The sequence below is a fragment of the Thermochaetoides thermophila genome (assembly GCF_000221225.1).
Source record: "Thermochaetoides thermophila DSM 1495 unplaced genomic scaffold scf7180000011815, whole genome shotgun sequence".
NCBI lineage: Eukaryota > Fungi > Ascomycota > Sordariomycetes > Sordariales > Chaetomiaceae > Thermochaetoides > Thermochaetoides thermophila.
This window is the reverse complement of record NW_006383031.1, coordinates 1,807,977-1,835,632: the sequence shown is the minus strand read 5'-3', so window position 1 is coordinate 1,835,632 and position 27,656 is coordinate 1,807,977. Positions and strand designations below refer to the sequence as shown.

General features: G+C 51.6%; 10 protein-coding genes across 10 annotated transcripts; 6 read left to right on the top strand and 4 right to left on the bottom strand.

Moving 5' to 3' along the window:
- Positions 1–2,118: 2,118 nt before the first annotated feature.
- On the bottom strand, positions 2,119–2,569 carry CTHT_0021100 (uncharacterized protein; the record flags this gene model as incomplete). Its single annotated transcript, XM_006692518.1, has 2 exons — positions 2,119–2,123; positions 2,194–2,569. The coding sequence occupies 2 exons, from the start codon at positions 2,567–2,569 to the stop codon at positions 2,119–2,121; spliced, it is 381 nt and encodes a 126-aa protein (XP_006692581.1).
- A 1,541-nt stretch (positions 2,570–4,110) lies between these two features.
- On the top strand, positions 4,111–5,724 carry CTHT_0021090 (putative chaperone protein; the record flags this gene model as incomplete). Its single annotated transcript, XM_006692517.1, has 3 exons — positions 4,111–4,195; positions 4,349–4,723; positions 4,799–5,724. 3 exons carry the CDS (start codon positions 4,111–4,113, stop codon positions 5,722–5,724), a joined length of 1,386 nt encoding a protein of 461 aa, XP_006692580.1.
- A 4,454-nt stretch (positions 5,725–10,178) lies between these two features.
- Positions 10,179–12,127, top strand: CTHT_0021080 (uncharacterized protein; the record flags this gene model as incomplete). The annotated part of the gene is made up of 3 exons (XM_006692516.1): positions 10,179–10,408; positions 10,476–11,591; positions 11,671–12,127. 3 exons carry the CDS (start codon positions 10,179–10,181, stop codon positions 12,125–12,127), a joined length of 1,803 nt encoding a protein of 600 aa, XP_006692579.1.
- A 1,465-nt stretch (positions 12,128–13,592) lies between these two features.
- Positions 13,593–15,047, top strand: CTHT_0021070 (uncharacterized protein; the record flags this gene model as incomplete). Its single annotated transcript, XM_006692515.1, has 3 exons — positions 13,593–13,745; positions 13,810–13,928; positions 13,988–15,047. The coding sequence occupies 3 exons, from the start codon at positions 13,593–13,595 to the stop codon at positions 15,045–15,047; spliced, it is 1,332 nt and encodes a 443-aa protein (XP_006692578.1).
- A 1,153-nt stretch (positions 15,048–16,200) lies between these two features.
- On the bottom strand, positions 16,201–16,680 carry CTHT_0021060 (uncharacterized protein; the record flags this gene model as incomplete). The annotated part of the gene is made up of 2 exons (XM_006692514.1): positions 16,201–16,476; positions 16,564–16,680. 2 exons carry the CDS (start codon positions 16,678–16,680, stop codon positions 16,201–16,203), a joined length of 393 nt encoding a protein of 130 aa, XP_006692577.1.
- A 1,063-nt stretch (positions 16,681–17,743) lies between these two features.
- Positions 17,744–19,228, top strand: CTHT_0021050 (uncharacterized protein; the record flags this gene model as incomplete). The annotated part of the gene is made up of 1 exon (XM_006692513.1): positions 17,744–19,228. The coding sequence occupies one exon, from the start codon at positions 17,744–17,746 to the stop codon at positions 19,226–19,228; it is 1,485 nt and encodes a 494-aa protein (XP_006692576.1).
- A 485-nt stretch (positions 19,229–19,713) lies between these two features.
- On the bottom strand, positions 19,714–21,699 carry CTHT_0021040 (uncharacterized protein; the record flags this gene model as incomplete). Its single annotated transcript, XM_006692512.1, has 1 exon — positions 19,714–21,699. One exon carries the CDS (start codon positions 21,697–21,699, stop codon positions 19,714–19,716), a length of 1,986 nt encoding a protein of 661 aa, XP_006692575.1.
- Positions 21,700–22,683: 984 nt separating this feature from the next.
- Positions 22,684–23,984, top strand: CTHT_0021030 (oxidoreductase-like protein; the record flags this gene model as incomplete). The annotated part of the gene is made up of 5 exons (XM_006692511.1): positions 22,684–22,689; positions 22,761–22,860; positions 22,926–23,588; positions 23,650–23,784; positions 23,851–23,984. The coding sequence occupies 5 exons, from the start codon at positions 22,684–22,686 to the stop codon at positions 23,982–23,984; spliced, it is 1,038 nt and encodes a 345-aa protein (XP_006692574.1).
- A 519-nt stretch (positions 23,985–24,503) lies between these two features.
- CTHT_0021020 (uncharacterized protein) lies at positions 24,504–25,181 on the top strand (the record flags this gene model as incomplete). The annotated part of the gene is made up of 1 exon (XM_006692510.1): positions 24,504–25,181. One exon carries the CDS (start codon positions 24,504–24,506, stop codon positions 25,179–25,181), a length of 678 nt encoding a protein of 225 aa, XP_006692573.1.
- A 445-nt stretch (positions 25,182–25,626) lies between these two features.
- CTHT_0021010 (putative high-affinity glucose transporter protein) lies at positions 25,627–27,325 on the bottom strand (the record flags this gene model as incomplete). Its single annotated transcript, XM_006692509.1, has 3 exons — positions 25,627–25,724; positions 25,792–26,404; positions 26,465–27,325. The coding sequence occupies 3 exons, from the start codon at positions 27,323–27,325 to the stop codon at positions 25,627–25,629; spliced, it is 1,572 nt and encodes a 523-aa protein (XP_006692572.1).
- Positions 27,326–27,656: the final 331 nt, after the last annotated feature.

Below are 27,656 nucleotides of genomic sequence, written 5' to 3'. Positions count from 1 at the left end.
TGGGAGCAAACTAATGATCAAAGTCAAGAATTTGGCAGTCGGACCGCCACCGATTGGTCAGTTCTTCATGAGACCACAAATGGAACAATTTCGCGGCCAAGACCATGGTGCCGCCAAGAGCAGCCAAGAACACGCGGTCACTTACTTAGCCGCGCCTTAATGTCTCATGATCGGGAATGACACCGAGGCGTGACGCAACCATGCAACAAGGTCAACCCATGAACCCCTTTTGTAGATGTAGGTACTTTTTAAGAATGCAAAAGGGGTTGGTACCCCCGTGTCTAGCCTGCACTACCGACTCCATACTACGTTGTTCTCGCTGACAACGTGATGCCGAAGCGAGTGGTTCGACGATCCCCTCAAACAAACTAGATGCCAGCAGCTCTCTCACCATCTGGAAATCGGCAGTGGCCTAACTGGATGGCCAAGCTGGCCTTTTCGGGCGTAATACTCGGCCGCGTGAAAGTCCATTTAAGCCCGGCGATCCGTCTGGTATTTCTCCCTTTATCCGACAACAGACGAAGCTGAGATGTCCGAGCCGCGCATCTGGAGGCAGCTGGACGGCGGAAGGTATGGGCCATGTTTGCCTAAGCAAACGAAAGCTCGAGCCTGATATTGCATGTCCAAGCACCGTCTCCATCCTGTCTTGGGCTGGCAGTCACAGCAACAGAAGTCGGAGTCCACCATTTTCCTCAAGCTTTCTCGCCGATTCAATCTCGTTCTTAACCCAGCTCTGATTGCTCATGGCATCGGAGGATAGATGTCCTTAGACATCAACTCTGATTCATCATCTATAACTCATCAATTTCTGCAAGACTCGACCTGGGAAAAGCAAATGTCGGCAGTTTAACGTACCACCAACTTGAAGATGTTGTTCGTCCTGTACAATTCCGTAGTAAGCCCTGCACCTGTAGGTGAAGAGGATAGGCTCAGTTGAGGTGATAGCTAGGAATACATTCTCCATGTCGGAGTTAGTGTGATCCAACAACCTCAGACTCGACGACAAATGCCAAAAACCCTCCCTATCTAATTCGCTTTTCCTTCATGGGGGCGATGAGACATGGACATCACAATAGGGTATGAGCAAACTTGGTACAAGCCGGGTCTTTGGCTCAACTTTGCAAAGCGAGTTTACTGAACCCTTCAGCCAACAAACCACATCTGCCACATCTGTCAAGTCCGCAACCACAGAGTTAGTGCCTGCCTCATACCATTCTGCATCGTTCAGCACCCATGTATGGGGCTGTAATCGTGAAGGCTTCCGCCCGAAACTCTCAATTTGCGGCTTATTCTTTCTTGGATCCACAATGGCTTTGCATATCCAAGTTTGAATGGTTTCGTGGGAGCAAGCAGATATTATGAATCCAACTGGCGTTGCGGACTTGATGTGACTTTATCTTTGGAACAGTTCTACCAGTGAGAAACATCATCGTAGGGATCTCAACATGCCCCAAGTTATTCAGCACGATCCGAATGAAGTGTACAATATCTATCTCTCTATCGAATCATAACCAGTTGCCCCCAACTCGATACACATACCTAGACCACCACAAGATGCATCCAAGGTCAGAGAATGGTAACAGTTGTGTCAACCAACGATAATAATTGAAAGGTGGGAGTTACCCTGCAAGATTGTAGCAAATATCTGCGCGAGGTTCATGGCAAGACTCTGCAAAGGTAACGAGAAGTATTACAAATTGGACTTTCTCTAGGAGTTTGCTATAGGAAGCTTACTCCGCAGCCTCTACCCGACTCCAATGGACTGGGAAAGCAGGTAATGTGGGGACTGGAGTTTCTTTCAATTACAAACCAGCCGCTTGCAAACCGTCATGTCTCAGAGTAAGGTAAGGTTAGCATGCATGAGATACCTAGAGGCAATGAACAGCTCCTCAGGTACGTTTTAAGCCTGGGGATTAAGATTGGTTGCTGATATCAAAACTCATATGCATCCATCTAGTTACATGGCAGATGTTTTACGGCACTGTCAGAATATTGCGCTTTATCAATGATTAGAGGAAAATATTCTATATTTTGAATTGCCTTACATAACCTGCCTCTTTGCGACGGGTCGAAAATGCAATTCAATTCAATCCTGCCTCTTTGTATCTTCTTTGCCATTTACTCTGCAAACATGAAGATTCCATCAGTTAGAAGACAAGAGTTTTGAATGGGTCCCCGAGGAGGATGGCATACCAAAGACAAATGAGCCGTTATTATTCCCAATGCGCTCGGCAAGGTTGATATCCCGATCGACAAGCTCTCCGTCAATAGTCTTCAAGGAAGCGCGGAGGACCGGGACAGAGTCGCCTCCTTCGATGGCGAAGCTAATGTTTTCGGCGCTCTGAGAGAAGTTCACACCACCCCACTCGAAGTTGCCTAGCTGATAGTTAGTGCAAGTTGTCTCGTTTTCCCGGAGAGGTAATAGAGAAGACTTGCCATCATTGTTGCCAATCACGTTATCGAGATCAAACTCTGCCTCTACCGGGTTTCCATCGGCATCGAACAGCGTGGCCTTCAGAATGTGGCCATCCTCGACACGGATGTTGCTAGCAGAGATGTGAAAGGACATGTTGAAAAGTGGTTTGGAATGGGTGAGATCCGCGTCCCGAAACTTTATTCCCAGAACTACTAGCTCTGTGGTTTTACCACATGCTCTGCTCCTGAGGGAGAGGTTCTTGGGTATTTATGCTTTTGGAGGATACCTGATCCATATGCATGCTGTGGACCTTTTATGAAACGTACTTAGCATACCGCGTACCCGACCAAACATGCAATGGAGGCCTCCATCCTCTTACCCCTCCGTGATAAACAGGGACATAACAAAGCGGCTTGGCGAGGAGGGGAAGATGTGGAGAAGAATTACACATGTGCAGGGTCCGCAGATGAGATTGCCTATAAGGTGACGTTGGACTGAGCGCGCTTGCTACCTTTCCCAGTATTCAACTCATCGCCTAGCTCGGATTGCAGGCCAGTACGTGTTACACACGTGCTGATATAACTGACATGGTGTCATGATCCATGCATTCAGTCTGGGGTGATCAGAGCACTCGGAAAGGATCGAATTGCTGCTTTCCAAGTGAGTCGTGGCCGTGAGGGGTTGTTTTGGCGCTGCTAGAGACTATACATCAAGACGACAAGCCAAGACGGCAGAAGCAAGGCTGGTATAGAGAGCGATCGAGACCAATTGCAAGAGATTGAACATTTGGTAGTCAGTACGTGAGGATGTCGACACGGCACCCTTTTGATGAGTTCTGCTTCGCATCTCGCGATCGAGAGTCCATCCTCTGGCGTCCCTGCTGCTCCCAGACATGTAGCGTCAGTGAAGGGATTCATAACCCCACCTGTCCCGAGTCCTGTCTCGAGCCCCTCCAAACAGAAGCCCGGTCCATGAGGGTGCCGGGGCCCGGGGCCGCAACTATGCTCGACGATCCCTCGATACCGCGGATGGCTCCGACATACTATGCCCTGAACCACTTGGTAGTAGATTGGGACTGGCTAGCATCAAGGAGACTACAAGCACTTGGAAGATATCTTTCCAATCAAAGCCATCTTGCGGCCTGTGTTGGCAGTGCATTGGGACTTGTGATGACTGACAAGTGGAGAGCAATGGCGCCGCCATGCTGACGGGATCCAGTTGGCTGCAGATGTGGGGGGTAGGGATAGTGAAAGCATCTGAGTTGGGAACGCTGAGACGACACGTATGTCGACTCTAAATGGTTGCGATGGACAAAATGGCTGAAAAAAGGCCTTTGTCCCCTCGTCAGCGACGCAGATGCAGGACTTATGTTGATGAATGTTGTCCTAGATTGGGACTGCTGACGTCACATGCTAAGCTTAAATCGTAGCAGTTTGGTAAGGGCGGACCGTACAGGCAACCCCCCTGCCCTGCAACAAGCAACAGTTAGCACGGCTACGTTGACGCGTCGCAGCCACGACAAAGCGCCAACACCGCGGACACCGACTACCAAACGTCAATGCCAGCAAGCTCCAAACACGACAGTCAACAATTAGCATAACGTGAGCACTAATTGCCGAACCCCCCGAGCAACGACTGGAGCCGACATCCCTCATCTGATTCCCTAAATTGGCCTTACCTCGCCCCGCTTCATCATGTCCTCAGGACTTGACCTGGAAAAGCTGAAATGGGTGTTCCGGTCGAGACCGGACATCCTCACAGCCATCCAGCAGGCTGCAGGTATGTTGCGCTTGACGATTTCTAATGCCTTGTGCAGGAGTCGCTTATCATGCTTGGAAAAGGGTGATGAGGGCGTGGTTACAAGACGCCAGACTCTGGACACGTGGGAAACAAGCGGCTAACACATCGCGTCGGTGACGCCTCCATCGTCAGACACTCCCGCACGCACTGCTCTCTTCAACGAGATCGCAGACTTCGTGCACCAAAGGCTGGCGTTGGCCGATGTTCAAAACGAACCTGCGGCAAAGAGAAGGCGGGTGGACGCCGACCAGCCTCCGTCCCAACCGCACGCCAACGGTCATCCTGTAACCGGGAGCTGGAGTGCCGTCTCGCGAGGTGCCAGCTCGGCCGGTTCAAGTGCGGACGTCACTGTTTCGGAGCCAGTGTTGCTTGAGATCAAAGACATCTCCGTTGTGGTACCACAGCGTAAAAAGTATGACATCTGTTTTACTCAGAGCTGCCTCTTTGCAAAAGCTCAAGGGGCGACGGGTCCGGCGCCTGGGCTGGTGTATCCGTGGATCGAGATCGGTATGTTGATGTCGATAGATGAGAGTTACACGCTTGCCATTGCATGTGCAGAGCTAACTGATTGCGGCAACACAGAACATGCCTTCTTCCTGCCAGTCCCTGATAAGTCGCAGACGCAGTACAATTACATTCTTTTGCCACGCGACAGCTATCTCCCTACATCAAAGGCTTCAGGTGTTAGCAGTGATAGGCAGGCATCCCTAGAACCGCTTGTGTTCACGGTACCTGCCGCTGCACCGAAAGCAGGAAGCATTAAAGGGACGGCGGCCAAAACAGCGGAAGCTTTCGCCGAGTCATACAGCTGCCTTTTCCATTGGGCACTCACTACGTCGCTGCGTGCGGCCGGCAACGAGTCCTTCCAGCTCATATCATCCGATCCCCGAGTTTTCCACAGTCTCGTGAAGCAGCCCCATCGTCCTAACGAAAAGGCGGTCCATGTCAAGGCCTTCCGCGGGAGCAAAGAAGGATTTCTCTTTTTCCTGCCTACTGGCATTCTGTGGGGCTTCAAAAAGCCCTTGGTCTTCCTTCCACTCGATAAGATCGCCGCCGTTAGTTATACCAATGTCCTCCGGACAACCTTTAACCTTGTCATCGAGCTAGATAGCGACGTCACCGCTGGCGGCAACGCGACAGACAAAGAAATCGAGTTCGGAATGATCGACCAGGAAGATTATCAGGTCATCAACGAAAATTATGTCCAGCGACATGGTCTTGCGGACCGCAGCATGGCAGAGCAGAGGAGGGCAAAGCGTCAGCTTGCTGAGAATTTACGCAAGTCTACCAAAGCTGAATCATCTGGCGAGCCGTCTCAGAACGATGGCCTGACGGAGCTTGAGCGAGCGGCACGCGAGGCAGAGCAGAGATTGCAGGACGAGGAGGATGAGTTGGAAGAGGATTATGATCCAGGGAGTGACGGCGACAGTGATGGTGAAGGGTCAAGTGAGGACGATGAAGGTACTTATGACGAGGAAGGGTGCAATGAAGAGGAACTTGGTGAATAAGTACCCTATCCTACGGAGATAGTGTTATTCTGGTTCAATTATTCTTTAATGGGATGGCTGACTTGACTTGCTTTCGTATGTTTCAATTTTTATTTCATTATTCCGAGTTGACAGCAGTCGATCCTATGCCATTATTGCTTCGATGCAGTCTGAACGTCTGCTATGGGGTAGGGCTTGTCCCTTTTGGCTTTCTTATCCACAGCTACTATACATCAGAGCGAGATTATCTCGTTACTTCTCATTTTGCTTGAGACTGGGCCCTAAGCGCAGACCTTTGATATGGCCCGATGTTCCTTTCTGGTGGCCTTCAAGTTTGTTTGAGAGCCTGAATGCTGGAAATCGCTTTTTTATCATTGTAATTGTCATTCTAAGTCATTGAACCCTGCCGCATTCTAGAATCAGGTTTAACCACAGGAATATCCATTCTATTTCTGGGAATGACCTTTATTTGGTGGTCTGGCACAACATGCCATTATTCAGAGCCGGATGGTTTGCTCCTACTGTGTACACATTGCGTGCCGCCAGATACGGACGGCTTCCACGATGCAGCACTGCATGCGCAGCGTATGCAAGACTTCCACTCCTTACGCCCTAGCCGCAGCGTTTTCTCCGACCAAACGCCTGCCGGCGAACGAACTGGACGAGGCAATCTGCACAGAGAATGTAACACGCTTGCATGGCCAGGGGATAGAGACAAGTAAACGGTGCGTTCCAATGATTTGACCCTCTTACGGACTGTGCTTGTGTTTGGCACGGTTTTGTGGTCAAGGACAGTTTTGGAAGGGCGGTCACATATACTAGATCCCGGTTATAATTGTACCTACCAAGAGAGATGCGATGGGGCTGCGAAGGGATTTGCCCCGCAGCCCAGTTATGGCACACTTCGTCGACCCGCCGACGGTATTCTGCGGGGTTGGAACTAGGCTGCCCTCCTGCAGCTTTGCCAAGAACCACTGCCAATCAATTCTCCTTAGGGGGGATAGCGGCTGGTAGGGCTGAGTGTTAAAGGATCAAATCTCTGCATAAAGCCCCCGCGTAGCAAAACCCAAAGCAGCCTTGGGGAACTGATTGCCAACTCCATGCGGAGTGCCGACGTATCCGATTGTCCGACTCGAGAGTCCAGAGATCTTGCCGTTTACATGACCAAGACTTGGAACGCGACGTCGTGTGTGTGAAGCTGAGCTGACGTCGTCTGACATCCACGACATGGATTCTTCGAGAATTTGACATACTTCTACAGGTGTAGAGAGGGATTTGACGGTGAGGTGAGCGTGGATCTTTTACCGGTCAGCGAGGGCCAGGAGCTGGCCTGGAAGATTAGCTCCGGGGTCGAGTCCATAGCTTTGAGTGTTTGTACTGGCTGGTTCAGCACAAAGACCTGGGAAACTGGGGCCTTTCTTGGCTTCCAGCTAGCACATATCAAGTACAGCATGTATCCCATGCAGCTAGTTTGCCGTCTTTGGTAATCCGATCCTGGTCCCGACCCTGAGCGATACCTGGCTATATACATAATGTGTTTATGATGCAATGCTTGCTTGGCTCAGGAAGATGGATTGAGCATTAGCTTGTTTGCACTCCGCCGAGGAAACCAGACTTGCTGTTCTCTGGGGGCCTTTGGTGCGGTTCGCACTTCGCAGAGAACTACATAAGTCACGTTGTGGGTTTTGAGGGCGATCCGCAGCACCGCGCAGCCTAGGTGGCTCATGCTGTAGCCTGCCAGATGACGGGAACCACCCGACTGCCACCTGCTGAACCATTGGCCCACATCCCGACGGCAACGGATCATGGATCATTAGATGCGCAAGGACCGCAGGCAGCATTGTAGGCACAGGAAGGCGAGCTTGTGCACTACTACGTGCAATTCCCAGCTTACCATACCAGCACAGCAAGTCCTTTATGAGCGGTCAGAGCTGGATGGAACAGTTTTCTGTTTCTCTCTTGTTGAGTATATTTGACCACGTCGTGTCCTGCATCTGATTTGGTCCTATCTGACAGCTTACGGCCGCTACATCCAGGCTCATCATCCCTACGAGTACTCCGTGTCGAGTGGGTGCGCTGCCAAATGTCTTCGCGTGCATCTGCAGGACGGACCTGTGGGTCACGGATGAGCAAACCCTGGCGGATTGATTATTGCGAGCTTGTTTGTGGGTGGGAGATCATTGATGTGGTTGTGAACTTGTGGTGGGCCAGCGGGAGAACTGTCGTCCGTGGGCGTAGGGCTGGGCGGCTCCGAATGCTTCCCTGGTTGTGTGGATGCCGCTGTCTTTTCCGTGGTGTCCGAACAACCCGTCGCAGAACGGCAGCGCTGCAGCAGTTTGTGATGGTGGACCTAAGGGCTAGCAGCTGGCCTGGCCGTTGACGACGGCATCATGGTGTACAAACTGGAGTCCTCGATGTGCGAGGTTGGGCGAATGCTGAGGTGACACATGCTCCAGTACACTATTTCTCTACGCTAACTGAAAGCACCCTCCAGTTGCCAATCTCATGCCCTAGGCCGTGCAGTACGTAAGGAGCATAAGGCGTTCGGTCCTTGCTGGGCGGTCCAACTTGTACACACGTACGTGACTGGGGTTGCAATGCGACACTGCCTACGGATTAGCTAGCGCATTGGAGCGCTATCCTTGGGTCTTGTTGGGGAGGGGCTGGGGCGGGTTAACACTGCTTGCGTGTGATCTCCCTCCTGATTTTCAGGTCTGGGAGATGTATGGAAAAACACGCAGCGCTGTCCTACAAGCCCGTAGTGGCGATATAAGAGATTGCCCATTGTAGATGAAGCATGCCAAGTTACCATCTTTGTGTTTCGTTCCTCTTCGGTGTGCAGTGTGTGGGTGCTTTTATATTAGATGCAAGGCAAGGCGTTGTGGTTAGCAGAGGTGAAAGGTGAGATGCATCGTGCACACTGGCCGTTTTGCTCCGTGTTCGCCGTTTTTTCCCACACCCACGTCCATCGGGGATCAACCTGAAAGTGGAAGGCCCACACCCGCGCAGTTGCGGTTGCCCGTTCACACCACTCTCCTGCCCACTAAACCCCCAGCCCTACGAGCACAAAATCCACAAAACTCTCTCTGACCCCCTCACACACCGCAGAACCGCGCCCTTCATCAGCGCGGATTGGGCTAGTGTTTAAAACGCCGACTCCATCGCCGTTTCCTATCCGAGCTAGTGCTGCAGTAGGGCGGTTCATGGGGCCCACATCATCAAATCCGACGGAGCCTTGACTGCTGGACACCCTGCTGGACCCACACCTTCACCAACCAGAAGCTATCGAACGCATAGGGACCCAGAAGCCCTTCCCCGACACTGGTGACCCAACACTCATCTTCGTCCATAGGCGTGTGCGTGCCGAACCGCGGCTGGGCTGGCTACGGCCTCCGCTACGCTAGCATGGTCGCATGACAGCCCTTGGCAGTGGGCTGCTAGCCAGCGAGAAGGCAAGAAGTCCTAGCTTGCAAGTGAATTTCACTTTTTTGGCACCTGGAATCTCATCAGCAAGCCCAAGTCCTGGGCTCTCTCGCAGGTCGCTCGGATAGAGATCCGCCAATCACAGCGATCAGCCCTCGTAGTCCGCTTGGGCACTGGGCCAGCAGATACAGCTGTACAAGGCAGCGCCCGTTTTTTCTCGTCGAACACCATACTTCAGCACTTGGCCTGCTCAAAAATCGCTGTTATTCCGCCCTCTCGCCTCTGTTCCGCCTTTCCCGATTTTCAGTCTCCTGCCCGGGGTGCCTGCTTGCACACTGGACTGAGGTATCTCGTTGCTAGTTGCTCTCTCGCAACCCTCCCCAAATCAAGTGTGCCTGCAAGCCCCTTTTCGCTGGCCCGACCTGCTCCCTCCCCCTATCTCCCAAGGCTACGAATTACCTGGCCTGGGTAGGCTTCCACCTCCAGCTCAAGCTCACAAGTGGCAGTCGCCGAGTCATCGAACTTGTCTGTTCACATACACAAACGATATAGCGACAGCCGATAGCTGCCATCACTGTGCACGTCTGCAATCGAGCTGCACTGTCCCTGTTCTCAGCCAAGTAAACCAGGAGAGGCGAGCTTTCCGTTGGTCTCGGCGTGAGTGGCAACCTGAGCCTCCTAAGGCGGCGACCGCCTTGCTTTCAGCTGAGATCTGAGCATTCCCCACAGCCAGAGCCGCCAGCCGGAGCGGTACCTACAAGTTACCATCTCTCGACTTCTGTCTCGCCTTGGTCCTTGGCCCTGGTCAGCAGCGAGGATACTGCATCGTGCTAGCGCAGCCTGGCCTTGAGGTTTACACACTGTTGGCAACTTAGCTGTTATGGCGGCAATCCCATCCTCCGAGTCCCGCTATGGAGGCCGGGCGGGTAGCCCCGGACCTCCTCTCCCACCCATATCAGTTATGTCCGACGAGCATCCCGGCACAAGACCTTTTCCTTCTCTAACCGGCCGAGTTGTTCCGAAGCCTGTCCCCATCTGCCTCGTCTATTCCCATGGCGATCCGCGGCGCAGTTCAACACGAAGTTCCTCCGCCGTTGCCCCCGCCGCGGTATGTCCCTCCTGACTGCCCTGTCTGTCCGTCCCTGCAGGGCAAGGAAAGGATGCGACGGGAGGAGTACGGTGCGTCCGATACCGACTCGTTCGGTCTCAGCTTTCGGCGACCAGACTTCTCGCTCCGAAATGAACCTCCAGATGATGGATATCACAGCTTGGACAGCACCCGGTTGGTTCTGCTCAGACCCGAAGGGTGCTGACTGCAACGTTGTTGCTAACATGTTTCGCATACCCAGGTCTTCTAGTGCTTTCCTCCCGCGGTTCGGACATCATGCTATGAAGAGCTTGCGTCCAGGCATGGACACCCGTGACTCGATCGACAGCTCAATGCTCGAAAAACTGAACCGCTCCGTCGGACGATCGGGTTTGAGCACGTCTCTAAGCGACCTTTCGCATACCCGCCATATACAGCCTCCTCCGATAACGCTTTCGCTGCCACATCGAACAAAGCAGCCCTACCTCGAGTCAATTTTCACGAATTCCTCCGGCGGTTTGTCTGCGACATCCCCCCTAGGAGCGCCGTTCGGGCGGAGCTCGTCGTTTGCTGAGGGAACCGACTATGATCGTGCCCCATACAGGAATTTTTCCCGGATACATGGCGGGTCTGTCTCGGAGGACCGCAATGGCTGTGCATACACTGGCACTGATGTTCGAGATGATGACGTACACTTTCCCATGGATGACTCAGAAACGACTCGTATGCGTAGTTTGCACATTGATGACCTATGGGCTAGTCGTGGCGGCGAGCGCGAAAGGGACTGGGATCGGGATAAGGATTGGGAAAGAGATCATAGGGATCGGGAATACTATCAACCGGGTCAGAAACGCCGAGCATCATCTCCGCCTGGCGATGAAGCAGGGCTGGGTAGTGATCCTCTGCGGAGGAGGGACGGGGCGCTCGCTCGGAGCTCGCCAACTCCTCGACTGCTGATGCCGCATAGCTCGGCCCCGAGCATATGCTCAGTTAGCCGTAGTGGCAGCCACACCAACTATCTCCCAACTACCAGCAACCTGACGGGTATGGGGTCTTTTGGGCGCCGTTCGCCGAGTGTTATCTCTCCCGGTGGCCTATCTCCCACTGATCAATTGAACTGCTCCAACAACTATCCTACTCCTACAACACTATCCGCTGCGCCGCATGCCCTGACCGGGAGGACCTCAACAGCCTCTTCACCTCATCAACGCACTCATAGTGAGCAACCTTTGCTGGCCGGCCGCACTCCTGTTTCGCCTCGGAAACTTCCTGAAATCCCCAAGAGTTCTAGCACACTGTCTGCCAAGTTGAAAGGACCGTATATGTGCGAGTGCTGTCCCAAAAAACCGAAGAAATTCGACACTGAGGAAGAACTCAGGTACGCATTCCCCTTGCACTGTCTTCTGTTAGCTTACGGGCGCGCCATACTAACCACTTTCTCTGTGTAAACTCTCCAGAGCACATGAGGCTGAGAAGCAATACGAATGTTCATTCTGCGGTAACCGATTCAAGAATAAAAATGAGGCGGAACGGCATCAAAACTCCCTCCACGTGCGGCGGCATAGCTGGTCATGCGCAGCTTTGACCAGCTATGAGCGAGCGTTTCATGAAAGCACCACAAGACCTGGAGAGGTGGACATTTGTGGTTATTGTGGCAAAGAGTTTAACAGGACTGGTGGCAGCCAAGGTGCCCAGGGCGGTCTGCGTGCAAGCGAACAGGATTGGGAAGAACGCGTTCGCCACCTGCAAGAGATACACAAATTTCGCGAGTGCAACGCGAGCAAGAAGTTCTACCGAGCAGATCATTTCCGGCAGCACCTCAAGCACAGCCATGCAGGCACAAGCGGGAAGTGGACGAACATGCTGGAGAATGCCTGTATGATGGAGGAGGAGCCTTCGGTCCAAACAAGATGAGACTCGGTCACGACCCTTTTAGGGTTTCCCTGGCCCTCGTTCACTCACGGACGCGAGGTTTTGTCCTCAGGTTGGCTCGTAGCACGACATTAATCCAGCTCGTAGACTGGGCTAGCCTGCCTCTTGACGGCGGGTGGAAAAGAAACGTAAGACTTCCGGTACTCAGCAATTATATGAGCCCGCGTCCCTGTCAGTCACAGTTAGCCGACCAAATAAGCCGATACGACATGCAAACAACCAGCCGTGCCTCCAGTATCGATCTCCGAAACTTAAGGTCTCCGGCCGATATCTCGACCGCAAGTAGCGACGGATCAGACAGTCCCTGAACCGCCAACTGCATGGACAAAGGACATCCCCCAATGACTTGCAATAACAGCTTTCGTTAAAAGTTAACGAGGGATCAAGTTGAACGGCAAACATCTCGGGGGTGGAGTTTATGCAGAGTCGCGGCCTGGAACCTGCCATCTCAGAATGATGTGCCCTTTACGACCGTTCCAGGAAGACAAGAGAGTGCACTTCCAAGAGCATTTCTCTACTGTCCGGTTTTTTTTCCAAACGAGTTAAAAACGGGGAGCAATCCCACCATCTCATTCTTGCTTCAGCCTTTGGCGGCTCAGTGGCATCCGGGGCTTGCGCGCGCACTGGACAGGGTCTTGCTTTGTATTGCGTAGCCTCAGGATTCGTTGCTCACTCACGAGTTAATCGGTAGTTTGCCCGCCAACTTGGCTTAAATAAGGGCACTCCATGTCTCCAGTAGGAGATAAGACAGCTGGATTGGTTTCATGCTCGTTGCCGGTTCCTGTTCTATTGCTCCTCTCCCGTGCCGACCAACAGGTAGCAATCGTATTGCCCTTGAGAGAGCGGCATCCAAATCACGAGAAAGTAGCTTTGTAAGAGTCTACATTCAAGTTCTAAAGCATCCATCATTCTCTGGGCATTGGGGTGCATGCTGGGAAGATAGTGGATCATCTGGAACTTCGAAGTTAGCAAGACGAGCAAATATTTAGTGAAGCCATGGCGCCAGCCCCAACGATAGAAAGCCTTCGACTCTGGACTCTGTTACGGATCACCTAGGGTCAAGCACCTACGGCAGTGAATTCTTTTGCTTTCAACACTATCGATTCAATCACTTTTGCCTTTGGTTTCTCGCTGGAACAGAACGGTTTTGCGAAGACCAGATCACCGTTCCAGGTACCTGCCACACTCGAGGCGCACCTGTGGTAGGTAAAGTAAGGCACTTGAGATGTTAAGTGCAGCTTCTGTGATTGGCAGAGTACATACTCCGCTGGCAAAATCACTGCGGGGCACGTGTTTGGCCCCACTCAAGCCTGGAGGGGTGGGTCGACAAAGTCATCTCGGGACTTCTGAACCTCGGTGCGTCTGCAGCTGTCTCTGCTCGCGCGTCGCCGCTCGCGCTTGCCAACTGTCAAAAAAAGGATCAATTTTTTTCTTTCGTGGTGAAACTATGGGGTCAATCGATCAATCTACAAACGCCCATGTGGACAGCATCGTAATGCGATCTGGCCCTGAGGACGATGAGGTCTCTCCAAGTGCAGATCCTCGGCTTGGCGTTGGTGTTTTAGCTGTCAACCACTTGGCCGGTTCCTCGGGGGTTCCTGTAAGCCCCATATTAAAATGGACCCGTCGCAAAGCACAGAAGTTGGGCCGACTGACCAAGCAAGGTTGATGAAAACATTCCCAAGGGACCCTCGCGACAGCAGATCCTCAAGGCTATTGGATTCCTACGCTCTAGTATGGCGCTCAACCGAATCAAAGGTGATGATGAACTTTTCGTTGGAGGGTCCGTCCTGCTTGAAGCATCTTGGCCAAATAACGCGACTCAACTAACAAACACTCTAGGGTTTTTGGTGCCAACCGCGCCCGTCTCATCAAGGAACACAGAATCACGCATATTCTTTCTGTCATAGACCATACAGTGGATCGCGAAAATGAGGCATTTCGTCATGTGAAGCACCTGAGCATCGACATCGACGACATGGAAGACCAGGACATACTCATCCACTTGCCGAAGATTGTTCGCTTCATCGATTCCGGGCTCCGTGGCATCGACCCTTCCGATTCCTCAGCTGTTGCATCCCCTGGTGTGGTTCTCGTGCACTGCGCTATGGGCAAGTCACGCTCCGTGACCGCAATCATTGCCTACCTCCTTTGGAAGTATCCATACCGCTTCGGAAAGTCAGATCCGAACATATCAGCGAAGGAGGCTGTGTCGAGAGCCCTGGAGTGGGTAAGGGAAACGCGGCCCATAGCCGGGCCCAATGATGGTTTTATGCGACAGCTCGAAATGTGGTGGGACATGGGATGTCCAGCTGACAGTGATGATGCTGTGGAGAGGGAACCCGCGTACCAACGTTGGCTCTACCAGAGAGAAGTTGAGGACGCTGCACGGATAGGACGTGCCCCCGATCGTCTGCGGTTCGAGGATGAGGCGGCCACGGCCGAAGGAGACAAAAATGGCAAGATAAATGACACAAATGGAGGAGCTGAGCTGAGGTGCAAGAAGTGTCGTCGGGTCCTTGCCACCACTCCTTTCATTGTCCCACACAAGGACCGGGGTAATGCTGATCGATCTGATTGTCCCCATTATTTTATAGAAGCTCTTTCCTGGATGCGCCCAATCCTCGAGGAAGGCAAGCTTGATGGCCGGTTGGCGTGTCCCAACACTAAATGTGGGGCAACCATCGGGCGGTACGCCTGGCAGGGCTTCCGGTGCACTTGTGGTGACTGGGTTGGGCCAGCCTTCTCGCTACAGAAGAGTAAGGTTGACAAAGTTGTGACCGGGTCAAGACAGAACAGTGGTAGGATGGCTGGCATTTCGATCCGGATTCCTCCAAGACCAGTCCCCAGTCAATCAGTTGTTCCTGAAAATGGTGGGGATAAATGTAAGCAAAACCTCTAATGATAAAGATGAACATCAAAGATGTTTTCTTGATCTCGATATCTGTCAATATCCCTCAATTTCTCTTCCCTGAAGGGGCAGTTTTCCCACATAGATGTGCCTCTCGATGTCTGCTCCCATTTTGAGACGCCCTTTCTCAAAGGATCTCCAACAAGCCGGAGTTCCTGGGTTTTTATGTGGGCGGTAAGCCACTCTCCAATGAGAACCGCAGCTAAGAATGAAGACCTGGTATGAGTCGGGACTTGGACATGATGCATTGAACGTATGGAAACCGGCATGTCACTCATCTTGAGCCAAGCTAGATTTTTGCTGGTATAATAAATTCAAGCTTTCTCAAAGCCTCAGGTTAGATGTCTCCACGAGATTGGCTCGTGGGGATCCCGCAAATCCCGTCGGGGGATGGCAAGGTGGTACTCATGATGATTAGAAGAAACCGCAAGAGATGAATCCTGTTCTATCCAGGAGGCTCGCGGCTTTATGATAACTGAGAGAATTCTAACCACGACTACGGGGTCCTCCACTTTGCCCATAGAGGCCAGGCAACTCTTGTTCACTAGCCTAGAGATTCTGATCGCCGTAGTCCACGATACGATCTCTTTAACATCGCAACTCGTTCAAAAAAAATACACTTGAAATATCTATCATTTAGGATATACTAAAGCCACTGAACAAGGAAGAATCCCTCCTCGGTCACAGCCTCAAAATTTGAGCCTGAACCAAGTAAGCTATTTGATTGCCTCTTAGACTCGTCATAAACCGATATGAATGGCATTGGCTTACATTAATGTAGGGTTGAAGATGAATTGAAGATGTGACGTTAGAATCGTCTGCCCGTTTGAGTTGTAGCTTAAGATGGGAGATTCTTTGGTACCGATGGGAAGTAGTTTGGGGTTTTCATTCGTTCCAGATTATGCTTCGCTATCTCAGCTTGCCTTCTTTTGAGCAGTCTTTGTCGGTAGAAAGACCTGCAGTTGCAGATAAGTTAGCACACCAGGAGTTTCCAGGAGGTCAGCCGGTAGACAACTCTTTGAGTTCAAAAATGCGAGGTTCTTCTGCCTCTGGTGACTTCGGACTCTTATCATTGAGACTCTACAAACCTTCGGGTCAGTATTATTAAAGCCGAAAGAATGAAAGATTGAAGGATTGTGTGTAATCAGCCCACCTCGGAATTATCCTTTGAAATATCTGCTGGCTTCTTGCTGTTGTTGTCATCATTACCAGTCTTCTCGTCCGCTGAGTCAGACTTTCCCTCTTTTCCCTCATCCTTTTGCTTCTTTTTCTTTTGCTGCTTCTCTTCGTATTCCTTCTTCAACCGCTCAATCTCCTCCTGGAGTTCTCTTTGCTTCCGCTCTTCAATGGCAGCCTGGTTAATTTTAGGGGTGCAGAACCCCCGATCCTTGAGATGAGAAGGACAAACATGGAACCAGTCCTGGATGTCAGATCAATTTGATTAGGTCTGCAACGTAGGATGGATGATGCGGGGAGAGAGTGAGTTGTTGTGGGATTGGTAACAAACCTTTATTCCCTCCGAGTCCGTGACCAACACACTTGAACTGAGTTTGTAGCAGATGTCGCATGGCTTTGCATTGGACTCTGCCACCTTACGGTGGACATAGAGGTTCGGAAAGGACATGGCTTCTTTTTGCCTCTGAATCTCTGGTACTTGATACACACCTACAACAGGGATAAGGAGAGTTCTTGCCAGAGTTACGGCTGATGGTCCCGCTGAACGACCTGGGACAGAGGACGAGGTGGGGTTGGAGGGGCCGCGCGGGGGGGCGTAACGAAAATGATTTTCATCATATTACAGGGGCTTTAGGCACGTTTATTATTGTATTGAACTACGTAATGCCCGTTGTTAGTCGGGCCGTTGGTGCCAAGACAGGACAGGGCAGCGTAAAACCCGGACAAATCATCTCATAAAATCTGCAACATGATTCCTGTCGGCAATCATGGTCAAGTTCTCCATATCCATTGCCTCTTGATTTGCTGAGAGTGAGGTTAGCAAACAAGAAGCTCAAATTTCAACGGTCGTTAAGCGATCTCTCTAAGCAGATGCCATCATCCATCACCCTAATTGCAAACCGAAGTGGGGGGTTATGACGGGAGCATTTCCCCTAGCATGGAGCTTTGACCAGCGCAACGCCTTTTCCTGCTCCCAAGATGCCACTCGTTCGACCAGGATCGAAGCACGACTCCCATCTAAAGTGCTAAAAGCTCTTCGCAATGACAGCCTTGCGAAACACATCGATCCGACGCCCATCCACCATTATCATTATCACCCTGGCCACTGCGGCTGCGCTGATGGTCAAGTAGTTGACTAGCCGATCACAGCATCATCCGCATCATCCACGCCCGCCCCATTTCACCAACCTACGTGCGTTTTACTTGCATACATAAACTCCGTTGCTGAACGCTGTCACCTTCGGCCCCTCCCAACTCCACGTACCTGTGTGCTCCTTGAATACAACTCCGATCGGTGACCGACCCACTTGCTCCGAGCCGTGACAAGGTGTCTATCTGTCTGCGCCGCTCTTCTCGGAGATAGCTTAGGTACCCCTCCTCGGGCTGACGCTAGGGACAGTCCCCTCCCTGCGGTTCATTTTAAGCACTGACGGTAATAGTTGACCTACAACAGGCAGTCTGCCCAGATACGTTGCTGAAGGTTATCGAAGCTGTTGTATGTTGCGAAGCCAATGTCGCCCGAAGTCATACATCTGCCCAATGGGCAGAATATCACTGTGACACCTGTCTTTGCCGGACTCTTCTTCAAGTCGAACGAGCCAACTACACATCCAGGTGTCTTCCCCATTGGATGGACGATTGTGATTCACACGGAGGGAGGGATAGTCGAGACAGAAGACGGCGTCTCTGCGTTCGACAGTCCTCACCAAGGGCCGGACCAAGGCCCCAGGCCAGACTCGAAGACCCAGCTACATACCTTCACCAGGCCAACCCTGCAAAACGACAGCCTCTTCATTTCGTCCATATCCAATCCCTCCAACCAAGACTACAAGCCAGCTGCGAGCCCGACGCGCCAGATCGCCATGATGCTTTGGGTCACGCTGTACTGGTACTTCCATCAACCTCCACCACCAGCGACTGTGACGACAGAGGCGTCCAGGCTCACACCCCAGGCCGGTAGACCGCGGGGAGAGTGGCGTGTTCGAATAAAACGGGACGGCGTTTTGAGAGGACATGATTTAATGGCCAAGTTAGAGCGCATGGGGCTCATTGCCAGTTGCGACTCTTCCGTAGGAACATCGCTCCAGGACACTGAAGAGACGTGGGCCAACATGTTCGTAACGCAAAAGATGTTTTGGCAGATCCCGGGTCGCCTATTTCTCTTCTCCCGCCAGCCGGTTATGAAAAGCAATATTTCGTATCCCAACTCACCCACACAAAGTAGGCCAGAGTCGCCAACGCAAGGGGAGTTCTTATCACAGAATACAGCTGTTGATGCGGAAGGGCTTCAGGCCCTAGGGGCGCCACCAACTTCAAACTCCAGCATTCCCCCGTTTCTCCTGGGGCCCTTTTACAGCGGCTCCTACCTCCCAACCTATTACCCTCCCCCGCCGCTCCAGTACACGATCACCAACCATGTGCGACACCCTCTCAGGCCCAAGCCTCCGCGGATGGGCGAAGTGTTCTACACCCGCTTCATTCCTTCCATTGGACAGTACTTGTCGTTCCGTGTAGCTTCCTTATCACCAAACCCGGTGCCATACATGGGCCCCATCGGATCTAAGCCGCCTCCACAGCAACATCTCTGTACAATGTCGGATACAACGCTGCTGAAGGCATGGTTTTCCAGCCCCAGGGTCACTGCTTTTTGGGGAGACTATTCACCCACCTTCCTGACCAACGCTCTGCAGAGCAGACACAGCTTCCCTGTAATCGGGCTCTGGGACGGCGTGCCATTTGGATACTTCGAGATATACTGGGTGAAAGAGGACTTGCTTGGCCGCTATGCCGGATCGTCCATTGATGACTGGGACCGTGGGTTGCACGTTCTGATCGGCGAAGAATGGGCACGTGGTCGTGTGCAGCCTTGGTTGACGAGCCTTGTGCATTGGATGCTTTGTGCCGATTACCGAACCATGAGCATTTGCGTGGAACCAAGAGTAGATAATGCCAGGTCAGTGCACACACCAAAGAGAAAACGCCCTGAAGAGCATTGATCTGACTCCAAGGCTATTGCAGGTTCATTCAACATCTCGAGTATGCTGGTTTCACAAAGGAGAAAGAAATAACTTTTCCCCACAAGCAAGCCTGGTTTGGGCGCCTAAGAAGAGAGTGTTGGTGTGGCCCAGCATTGTGATTGATTGGATAGGCAACAGGAACCAATGAAGAGAAACTGCCACTCACTGGGGTCATTCAGGGGCTTTTGTGTAAACAGATTGGATGCCTGGCCTTGTGACATATCTCACTAGCACAACTTTCAGTCGACTCTATCATGACACTTTGTGTTGTGGGCAATGCTTCGTTCTTATTCGATTTAGCTGTTCATTCTACGAGACTGGGACGATGACCATGTTGTCACCGGTCGGGCTCAACCAGAAAGAGCCAATATGCAAGCACTGGCAAAGAGACAAACCCTCATGAGCTCCACGCTCTGCTGGCTGAGAACGGAGATCCTCTGTGGGTTGAGTCGAAACTTGCCTGCTCAATCTTCATAGCCATATCCTTCTTCGTCCTCATTGTCAAAATACCCATCCTGTCCATGACTATCGTGGTCTAATGTCTCATTCCCGTCCTCATCATCCTGGAAATCCGCGTATGTATATGCGTCGTAATCGTCGCCGCTCACGCCCTCCTTATCAGAGCTATCATTATCTCCACTATCGCCGTCATCATCATCACCAGGAGGAATGGGCACTTTCTCACAGTGTAACTGGAGCTTCTCAGTAAAGGACAAGGGTTTTTCAACCGCCGCTCCCCAATCTTGATCGGAATCGTCACCATCCAAGCTTGCGTCGGGCCGATCACTGGCTGCCGAGCTTTGAGAGATGTTATCATCATGGTCCTCATCACGTTGTTCATCATCTTCCTCTCCCTCGTCTTCGGACATCACAGTACGTTTACGGAGAGCACGGGTTAGTGTATCGTGACTGCTCTCCGCTTCTCCGTCATCAGAGTCCACAATCACCCTCCGATTACGACCGCTGAAACGGGCACATTTTCGGGGACCATCGCTTTCAGACTCTTCAGATTCAGAGTCCACGACCCTGCTTCGTGGCCGCTTTAAACGTGATCTGTACTGTTGGGGAACCGGATGGTCAGACTCAGCCTCAGAGGGAGATCCTCGATTAGTGGCAGAAGAGGATTCTGTGTTCGAAAACTCTGCGAAGTTCGCACCATCATCGGAGGGCAAGTCGGTCGCAGAGGTAACACCATCCTCGGAAGTTTCATCGTCTGTACTGGTACTGATTCTACTGTTCTCTTCATCAAAGTCGTCTAATTCCTCGCTGGAAGACAGACCGTCTAAGAGGTCGCTAAGTTCCGAGTCGTCGATCCCGGAGCTTTCGTACTCATCCAGAACAGAGTCGTATAAGAAGGCATCAGAATCAGATGGCCACTCAATCTTCCCCTTACCATCCCAAGTAGCCAGCTGGTCAAACCAGTCCAAGTTGGAGTCGCGTTGAAACTGGACAAGTGGCCACAGGTTGAGCGTGCGGGAGGACGCCCACGTGATATCGATGTCAGCCTTCTGTACCATGTCCTCCATCAGTTTCTTTTTGTTTATCTCCTTCTTTGCAAAGTCTCGATGGTTTTTGATATCAGGCCAGCAGTAAAGCATATCCGGTTCTTCGAGCCAGGGGTCTTGGTCAGGGTTAATCTCAACCAAGTACTGGTTCGATGACTTGGAGGTGCACCAGCGAAGGTACTCTGGGCTGTGGTTCACCGGTTCAGTTGCGAAATACATTGCCTCGAGATTTGGGAAAGTTGCCCAAAGGAGGATTGTATGCAGGTTCCCGAGCTCAGCGAGCACTCGCACCTCGACAGCGAGATGACGGATCTGATCAGTGAAACCGGGAATTCTTGGGATCTCTTCGTAGGCGAAGAAGTCCTCGGCATTGCTAAGATAGATTATGTCCCGCCGGGCGTTAAACCTCAGCCATGCCTTCCCTTTTGGTTGGAAACGTAAGACATCCGGAAGGGCCTTTAATGCCAGTTGACGACTTTCACGATGTACAGCCATCATAGTCCGAGCTGGCCTGGTCTGGGCGTCCAGCAGCGGACCATCATAAACTGGGTGGCTTTTGGGTGGTCGGATGGGGGGCTGGTATGGAGAAGGTGTCGAATACTGCAACCAGTAAACCCGTGCTTTTGCAGTGAGATCAGGACAGAAGAATTCCCAAACACGGTAGCGGAGCTCAAGGGGCAGGCGTATGAACTGGGGAAACGAGGACGTTGTCTTGGCCGAAGAGATGCCAGAACTTCCATGATAGTCAGAATGGCTTTCATTTAAATCACTGTCTCCCGACTCAAAAGCTTCGAGGTCGAGCAACTGTTGAGCATCGGATGAACTGGACTCTTCTTCCGTTTCTTGGTCAAGTTCACTCTCGGAAATTGATTCCTCATCCTCCGAGCCACTCAAGTCCTGAGCAAGGTAGCCGATGTTGTCTGATTCTTCTGATTCTTCGGACATTTTGCACAATTCTGTCGATAATGGTGAACTTTGCAACGTGAGAGCTGGACAATGAGCTAGAGGAGACCTGAGTGAAAGGAGTCGTTTGAATGAGAAAGACGCGTTGCCGCGTTGGAGCCACGACGAAAGTGGGGCTGAGCGTGGCAAGGGTTCTTGGAAGATGAGAGTTGGGGGCCTCTGATAAATTCCCAGAAAAAAAGGAGAGGAGGCTGAGACACGCCACCTAAATGCGTAAATCTAAGTCTCGCTGTCTCGGTCTTGGAGGAATTAAAATTGCGATTTGAGGTGAAGCGAAATTTCGACCAAAACCGTGCACGTTCTTGCCTGGTCAACCGCGCCCTTCATCCTTATCACGGTTATAATCACGTGATGATAATATATGCAAACATTCAGCCAATCATCACCACCACAGTTCCCCAAAGTCCATCTCCAGTTGGTCCGAGATGAGGTGACGGCGACTCCCAGCCAAGTTGACCAAATCCACCTGGTTTCGACACCGTTTGTTTGCCACGGTTCATAGATGCACCACGTGGATGTTCTCCTCTCCGTCTAAACTAATGCATGTACTTGATTACATTTACTTGATGCTGTATTGAGCATCAGCAATGAGCATTCGACCTATTACCCAAGATCCGGCCCTCGCGGCTTTTCCAAATGCCGGAGCTTGGCAGCGTTAGCTACAGATAGCTCCTGTTGGCTCCATTATGTACGGTCAGACATCGGACAACATTTCCCATGGGCCTTCACCACCGATAGAACTTGGATTTGTGAAAGATCACAGAAGTATGCGGGGTAGAAATGCTAGACTACACTTCCTGATCCCGACAGCTTATCATGTGACGAATCATGCTATGCCAGGGTGGTTAGTATTGATTCTCCTGGAATTCGGCATCAAAATGTGTGTTCCATGGTTGGTTTCTGGAACGCGCATCCGACTCTATGACCCGTTGATGCACAGTGTATAAAAAGTCCGTTGAACTCACAATGAAGGTACAGATCCGCAGGCGCGTCCTGTCTGGCCACAACCGCATTGACTTACTGTCAACTTGTCGATTCCTCAGTTACTGATTCTGATCATGACCTCTCACCCCGAGTTTGGCGAACGAACTCCTGGCTCAGTAGTTGCCAGAGTTTTTGAAGACTCGATCCGGGGACGTACCAGTCAGTACATGGCTCAAGGTTCCCCTTTTCCATTGGAGCTTGCTGATTGACAGCAATAAATACAGTCTTGATCACGGGAGTGAGTCCGAAGAGCATTGGGGCTGCTACAGCTCTCAATCTTGCCTCGCAGCATCCTGCTCTTCTTATCCTTGCTTCTCGAACAAGACATCGCGTTCAGGAGATTGCCGACAAGATCCAGCAAGATCATCCAGGCACCAGAGTTGAGATTGTGCAGTTGAATCTGAGCTCCCAGAAGTCTGTCCGCCAGGCCGCTGCCGACGTAGCTGCCCTCACGGACAAACTGGATATCCTGATCAACAATGCAGGGCTTTTCGTCACCTCTCGCCAAGCAACAGCTGAGGGTATCGAGATGCAATTCGGTACAAACCACATTGGGCCTTTCTTGTTCACCAACCTTCTGCTTCCCCTTCTCCGCAAGGCAGCTTATAACACCTCTCCCGGAGCGACTCGCATTGTGACATTAAGTAGCGCCGGCCACAGATTATCCCCGATCCGCTTCTCGGACTATAACTTTACGGGGAAGCCAGTTCCTCCCGAGGAGGAGCATGTGAAGCCTCTCCAGGGAGCATTTGGCAGGTGCACCTCCGATGGGTACAACGGGATCGTCGCCTATGCCCAGTCCAAAACGGCCAATATCCTCTTCACGCGTTACCTCCAGCAACATTTGCCAAAGTACGGGATCGCAGCCTACGCTCTGCACCCGGGAAGTACGTTTCGCAGCTGCAAATCATCGTGTTGTACTCATAGGATGCTAACAACGTACCCAAGCCATCCAAACTGATCTCAGCCGTGATCAAGATCCAGAATTAGAGACGGCCTTTTATAAAGTGGCTCCCTATTGGAAGACTCCTGACGAAGGATCATCGACGACACTCGTGGCAGCCTTGGATCCTGCCCTGAATGGTGAGCGCTTACATAGATCTTCCCGCTTCCAAGAGCTAAATACTGACTTATTGGCCCACTATCAAGAAATCAAAGGTCTGTATCTGTATGACTGCCAATTCCGAGAGCCCTTCAGTCATGCTAGCGATCCCGTCGCTGCGGAGAGACTCTGGAAACTGAGTGAGGAGCTGGTTGGAGAGACATTTGCCCTGGACTTTTGAGGAAACTGTCGAGAACTTCACACATGGCTGTCTAATTCCCGCCAACACAACTTGGGTTCATATCCCAAGACACTCGACTTCTTAACGGCATGGGATGATCTGCGTAGCTGGCGAACTACGAGTGGAAAGTCCCCAGCTTCTGTGCTTAGCAAATAATTGCGGGGCTGTAGTGGTCCGTTGGCCACCTCATGTAATCGTCATCTCTGCTCGAACCCCTGTACTTGGGGCCACATTGATGGAGCCTTCCTTGATTGAGGCCCCTGCAGAGTAACGATGATGCAAAAACAACCAGGCAAGACTCGAATAGTAGTTTAAGCGGCGAGCTGAGCTCGTGTCCTCGCCTGTGATGTCCCTTTTTGTGATGTCCCCTTAAGCATCGAGAAATTAGTTCAAGCAACCCCAGAAGTTCAAGACACGCATATAGAGAGCTTTATTGCTTTGCATACCAGTTACATCACGCAGCCTACATCTGCCTTCTCATCCACATAGTCCACTTTCCTGAGATCATACATCATAACCATGGAACAACGAAACGGACCGATTTCCATTCCTGAACAACTCTTCCATACCACTTTGACTGTCGTTGATTACCACGAGGAGACCTTGGGTCCAAAATGCGACTTTTGTGTGTTAGGGACGCACACAACTGCCTCATCAGCAAAGAACTTCGCTCTCAAAGCGCTAGAAAAACTGGGTTACCAACGAGAGGATTTTGCAGAGTATGCCACACAAGTCGACACACCTCCTGAGCTGTGGAAGCACGGTAATGATATCCTGGTCTACGCAAGAGCGCCATCAGGGAAGGAGTTCATGATTGGCCTGCAAGTGGCACCTAACACTGAGTCTCTCCCTGCCGGACCGCAAAATACCCCACAATTGCCGGAAGGACAGAAGCAACTTCATTATGTGCTTCACTGTAGGACGGACTACAGCGAGTGCAACAACGACACGTACCACTGTGGACAGATCCAAGGTTGCTATCTGAACCATAAAGATGCGCTATTTAATGCAAAATCTGTACTTCGGGTACCACAGGCGGAGTATTTCCAGTACGACGAACGAGAAAGCGAGGATGTTAATGAAGGGTGGCCATTTGGGGAGGATGTCATTGTCCATGCTGTGGGGCTAAGGGGCGAGCATTATAATGTTGCAGTCAAAACGGTTGACAAGGCGCATACCAAGCACCACAAGCGGTAAAAGGCTTCAATCGCTTATCACGTACTAAAAGTTGATACATTTAGGGACCAGCATCTCTTCCTCGACAAGGCACAAACATCTTTTGTCCACACATTCAAGGGGTTTTATCACAAGCTTCGGGGTGATCGACATTCATGCAATGCTTAACATCAGTGTCGCGCTATGTGAAAAAGGGCTACCATCGCTGCTATCACCAAACCTCAACAGCCAGGCTAGGAGTGAGAAAAGTGATGTAGAACTAGGATTCCTGCTCTGACAACAATATGATAGATGGATAAGCAAAACATATACCCTAATCTCCTCCGAAAAGGCAATAAGGCGATAGAAAGCATGCTGCCACATAAGGTTGGTTTTCTTGGAGACTTCCGATAGTGCACCAACCGTACCATGACCCATCAAACAGTAGGGGCCTGCTCTTCATGAGTCAGATGACCACTCCAACTAATTAACCCTCTTTCGGAAGAGCCTCATTGTTCTCCTGCTTAATGATCAAGGTGCGATCGTTCTTGGTCTTCCAGGCAGGAACACCGATGTACTTGATGGCTGCATCAACAATGTTAGCAATTTCAAGTTTTGCAAGTGCATACCCCGAATAGACGATACGACTTACCGCCGGCCTGAGTATCGTCAAAGATCTTTTCGACCTCCTCAAGCGGCTTGTTGGCTGTCTCCGGAAACATGAAGAAAACGTGGAGGAACATGGCAGCGCAGAATGTGGCGAAGAGGACATAGGTCTTCCAGGTTATCTGGGCGAAAGCGGGCGGCACAAAATAAGCAAGGGCAAAGTTGAATGCCCAATTGGCCGACGTGCAGAGCGCGACCGCCTTTCCGCGAAGGCGAAGCGGATATAGCTCGGGCGGGTAAGTCCAGGAGACCGGACCCCATGTGGGAGCGAACGAAGCGACAAACAGATAGGTTGAGGCGATGATGGCCTTCGCAGGGGCACCGGAAACAGCCATGGACTCAGCAGTCGAAGTGAATTCACCCGGAAGAGGGGGACGGGAGTAAATAGCAAAGATGCCAGCGTTGACACAAAGCCAGAGACACATCAGGAATGCACCAACCAACAGAGTCGGGCGGCGGCCCCAGCGATCCATCCAGAGGAGAGCAGGAACGGTCATGATAACGTTAATGACGAAGTTGATGCCACTAGGGAGGAGAACAGCAGTGTCACTGTCACCTGCGAGGCCAGCCATCGTAAAAACGTAGGTAATGTAGTACATCTGACAAATGAAACTGGTAAGCAAGCGTTCCAGAGGCAATAAATCATGCTTGAGGCTTACCATGACATTCATGCCGGTAAGTTGGGACCAGATTTGGGTGAAGACTCCGATGATGGTTCGGTTGATCATCTTAGGAGCAAACAGCTCCCGGAACGAGACGTCCGCATTTGCGCGCTCGAACTCGACGACTTCGCGGATTTCCAAGAGCTCATGGTGGACGAAAGGCGAGTTGGGGTCTCCCTTGCCGTGGATCATAGTCAAGACTTCAGTGGTCTCGTCCCAGCGATCATGCTTTGCGAGCCAACGAGGAGACTCAGGCAGGATGCAAAGACCCAAAAACAACAGGATAGCTGGGATCATCTGTATGCCCCAGGGCACACGGAAGGCTGCGCTGGTTTTCATATAGGCACTGCCGTAGCAGATGAAGTACATGATCAGGATTCCCCAAGTTATGGCCCATTGCTGGAACCCAACAAGCCGACCGCGCTTGGAAGGGGGCGAGATCTCGGAGATGTAGACAGGAACTTGAGCAGAGCAGATGCCGACCGAGAAGCCGTTGATGATACGCCCGAGAACTAGCATTGGGATGTTGACAGAGGTGCAGACAAGAATCGAACCAATGACCCAGATGACCGAGCCGATTTGGATCGACCGCTTGCGACCATAGCTATCAGACAAAAAACCAGAAACCAGCGCACCAAGCCAGGAGCCGCCAGGCATGGCTGCAGTGATGCCACCTTGGACGGCGTCAGTAGGACCAAGACACCGACCGTTCTCATCGAAGCCACGCTGGTTGAACTGGCAAAGGTAGGGCTGAGTCGAAATAATAGCAGACATTGAGGAGATGTCGAAACCGAAAAGGGCGCCGCCAATCACCGCAATGACGGCGATAAAGTATATGTTTCCTGCAAGGTTCTGCATTTTGGCGACTAGTGATATTCGCGGCTAGATCTTGTCAGATGGATGTGGTGGGCAGGGAAGTTGTGCTCCCAATAATACATAGGTAGATAATCCGTAGGTAGTGGACTGTAGGCGAATGCAATAGGTCAAAGGACAAGGTCAATGACCTGGAGGATGATTGTAGGGTGAACAAAGCGATGGACTAAGATAAGCTTGGTAGAGGTAGCGGACAGGAGCGAGCTCGCAAGGCTATGAAGGGGAACTCTTATTCTCAGCGAGGGATAATCGGGAGAGGCAGGAGACGCAGACAAGGCTGATGGGAAAGAAAAGTTGGAAGGAGCAGAAATTATCG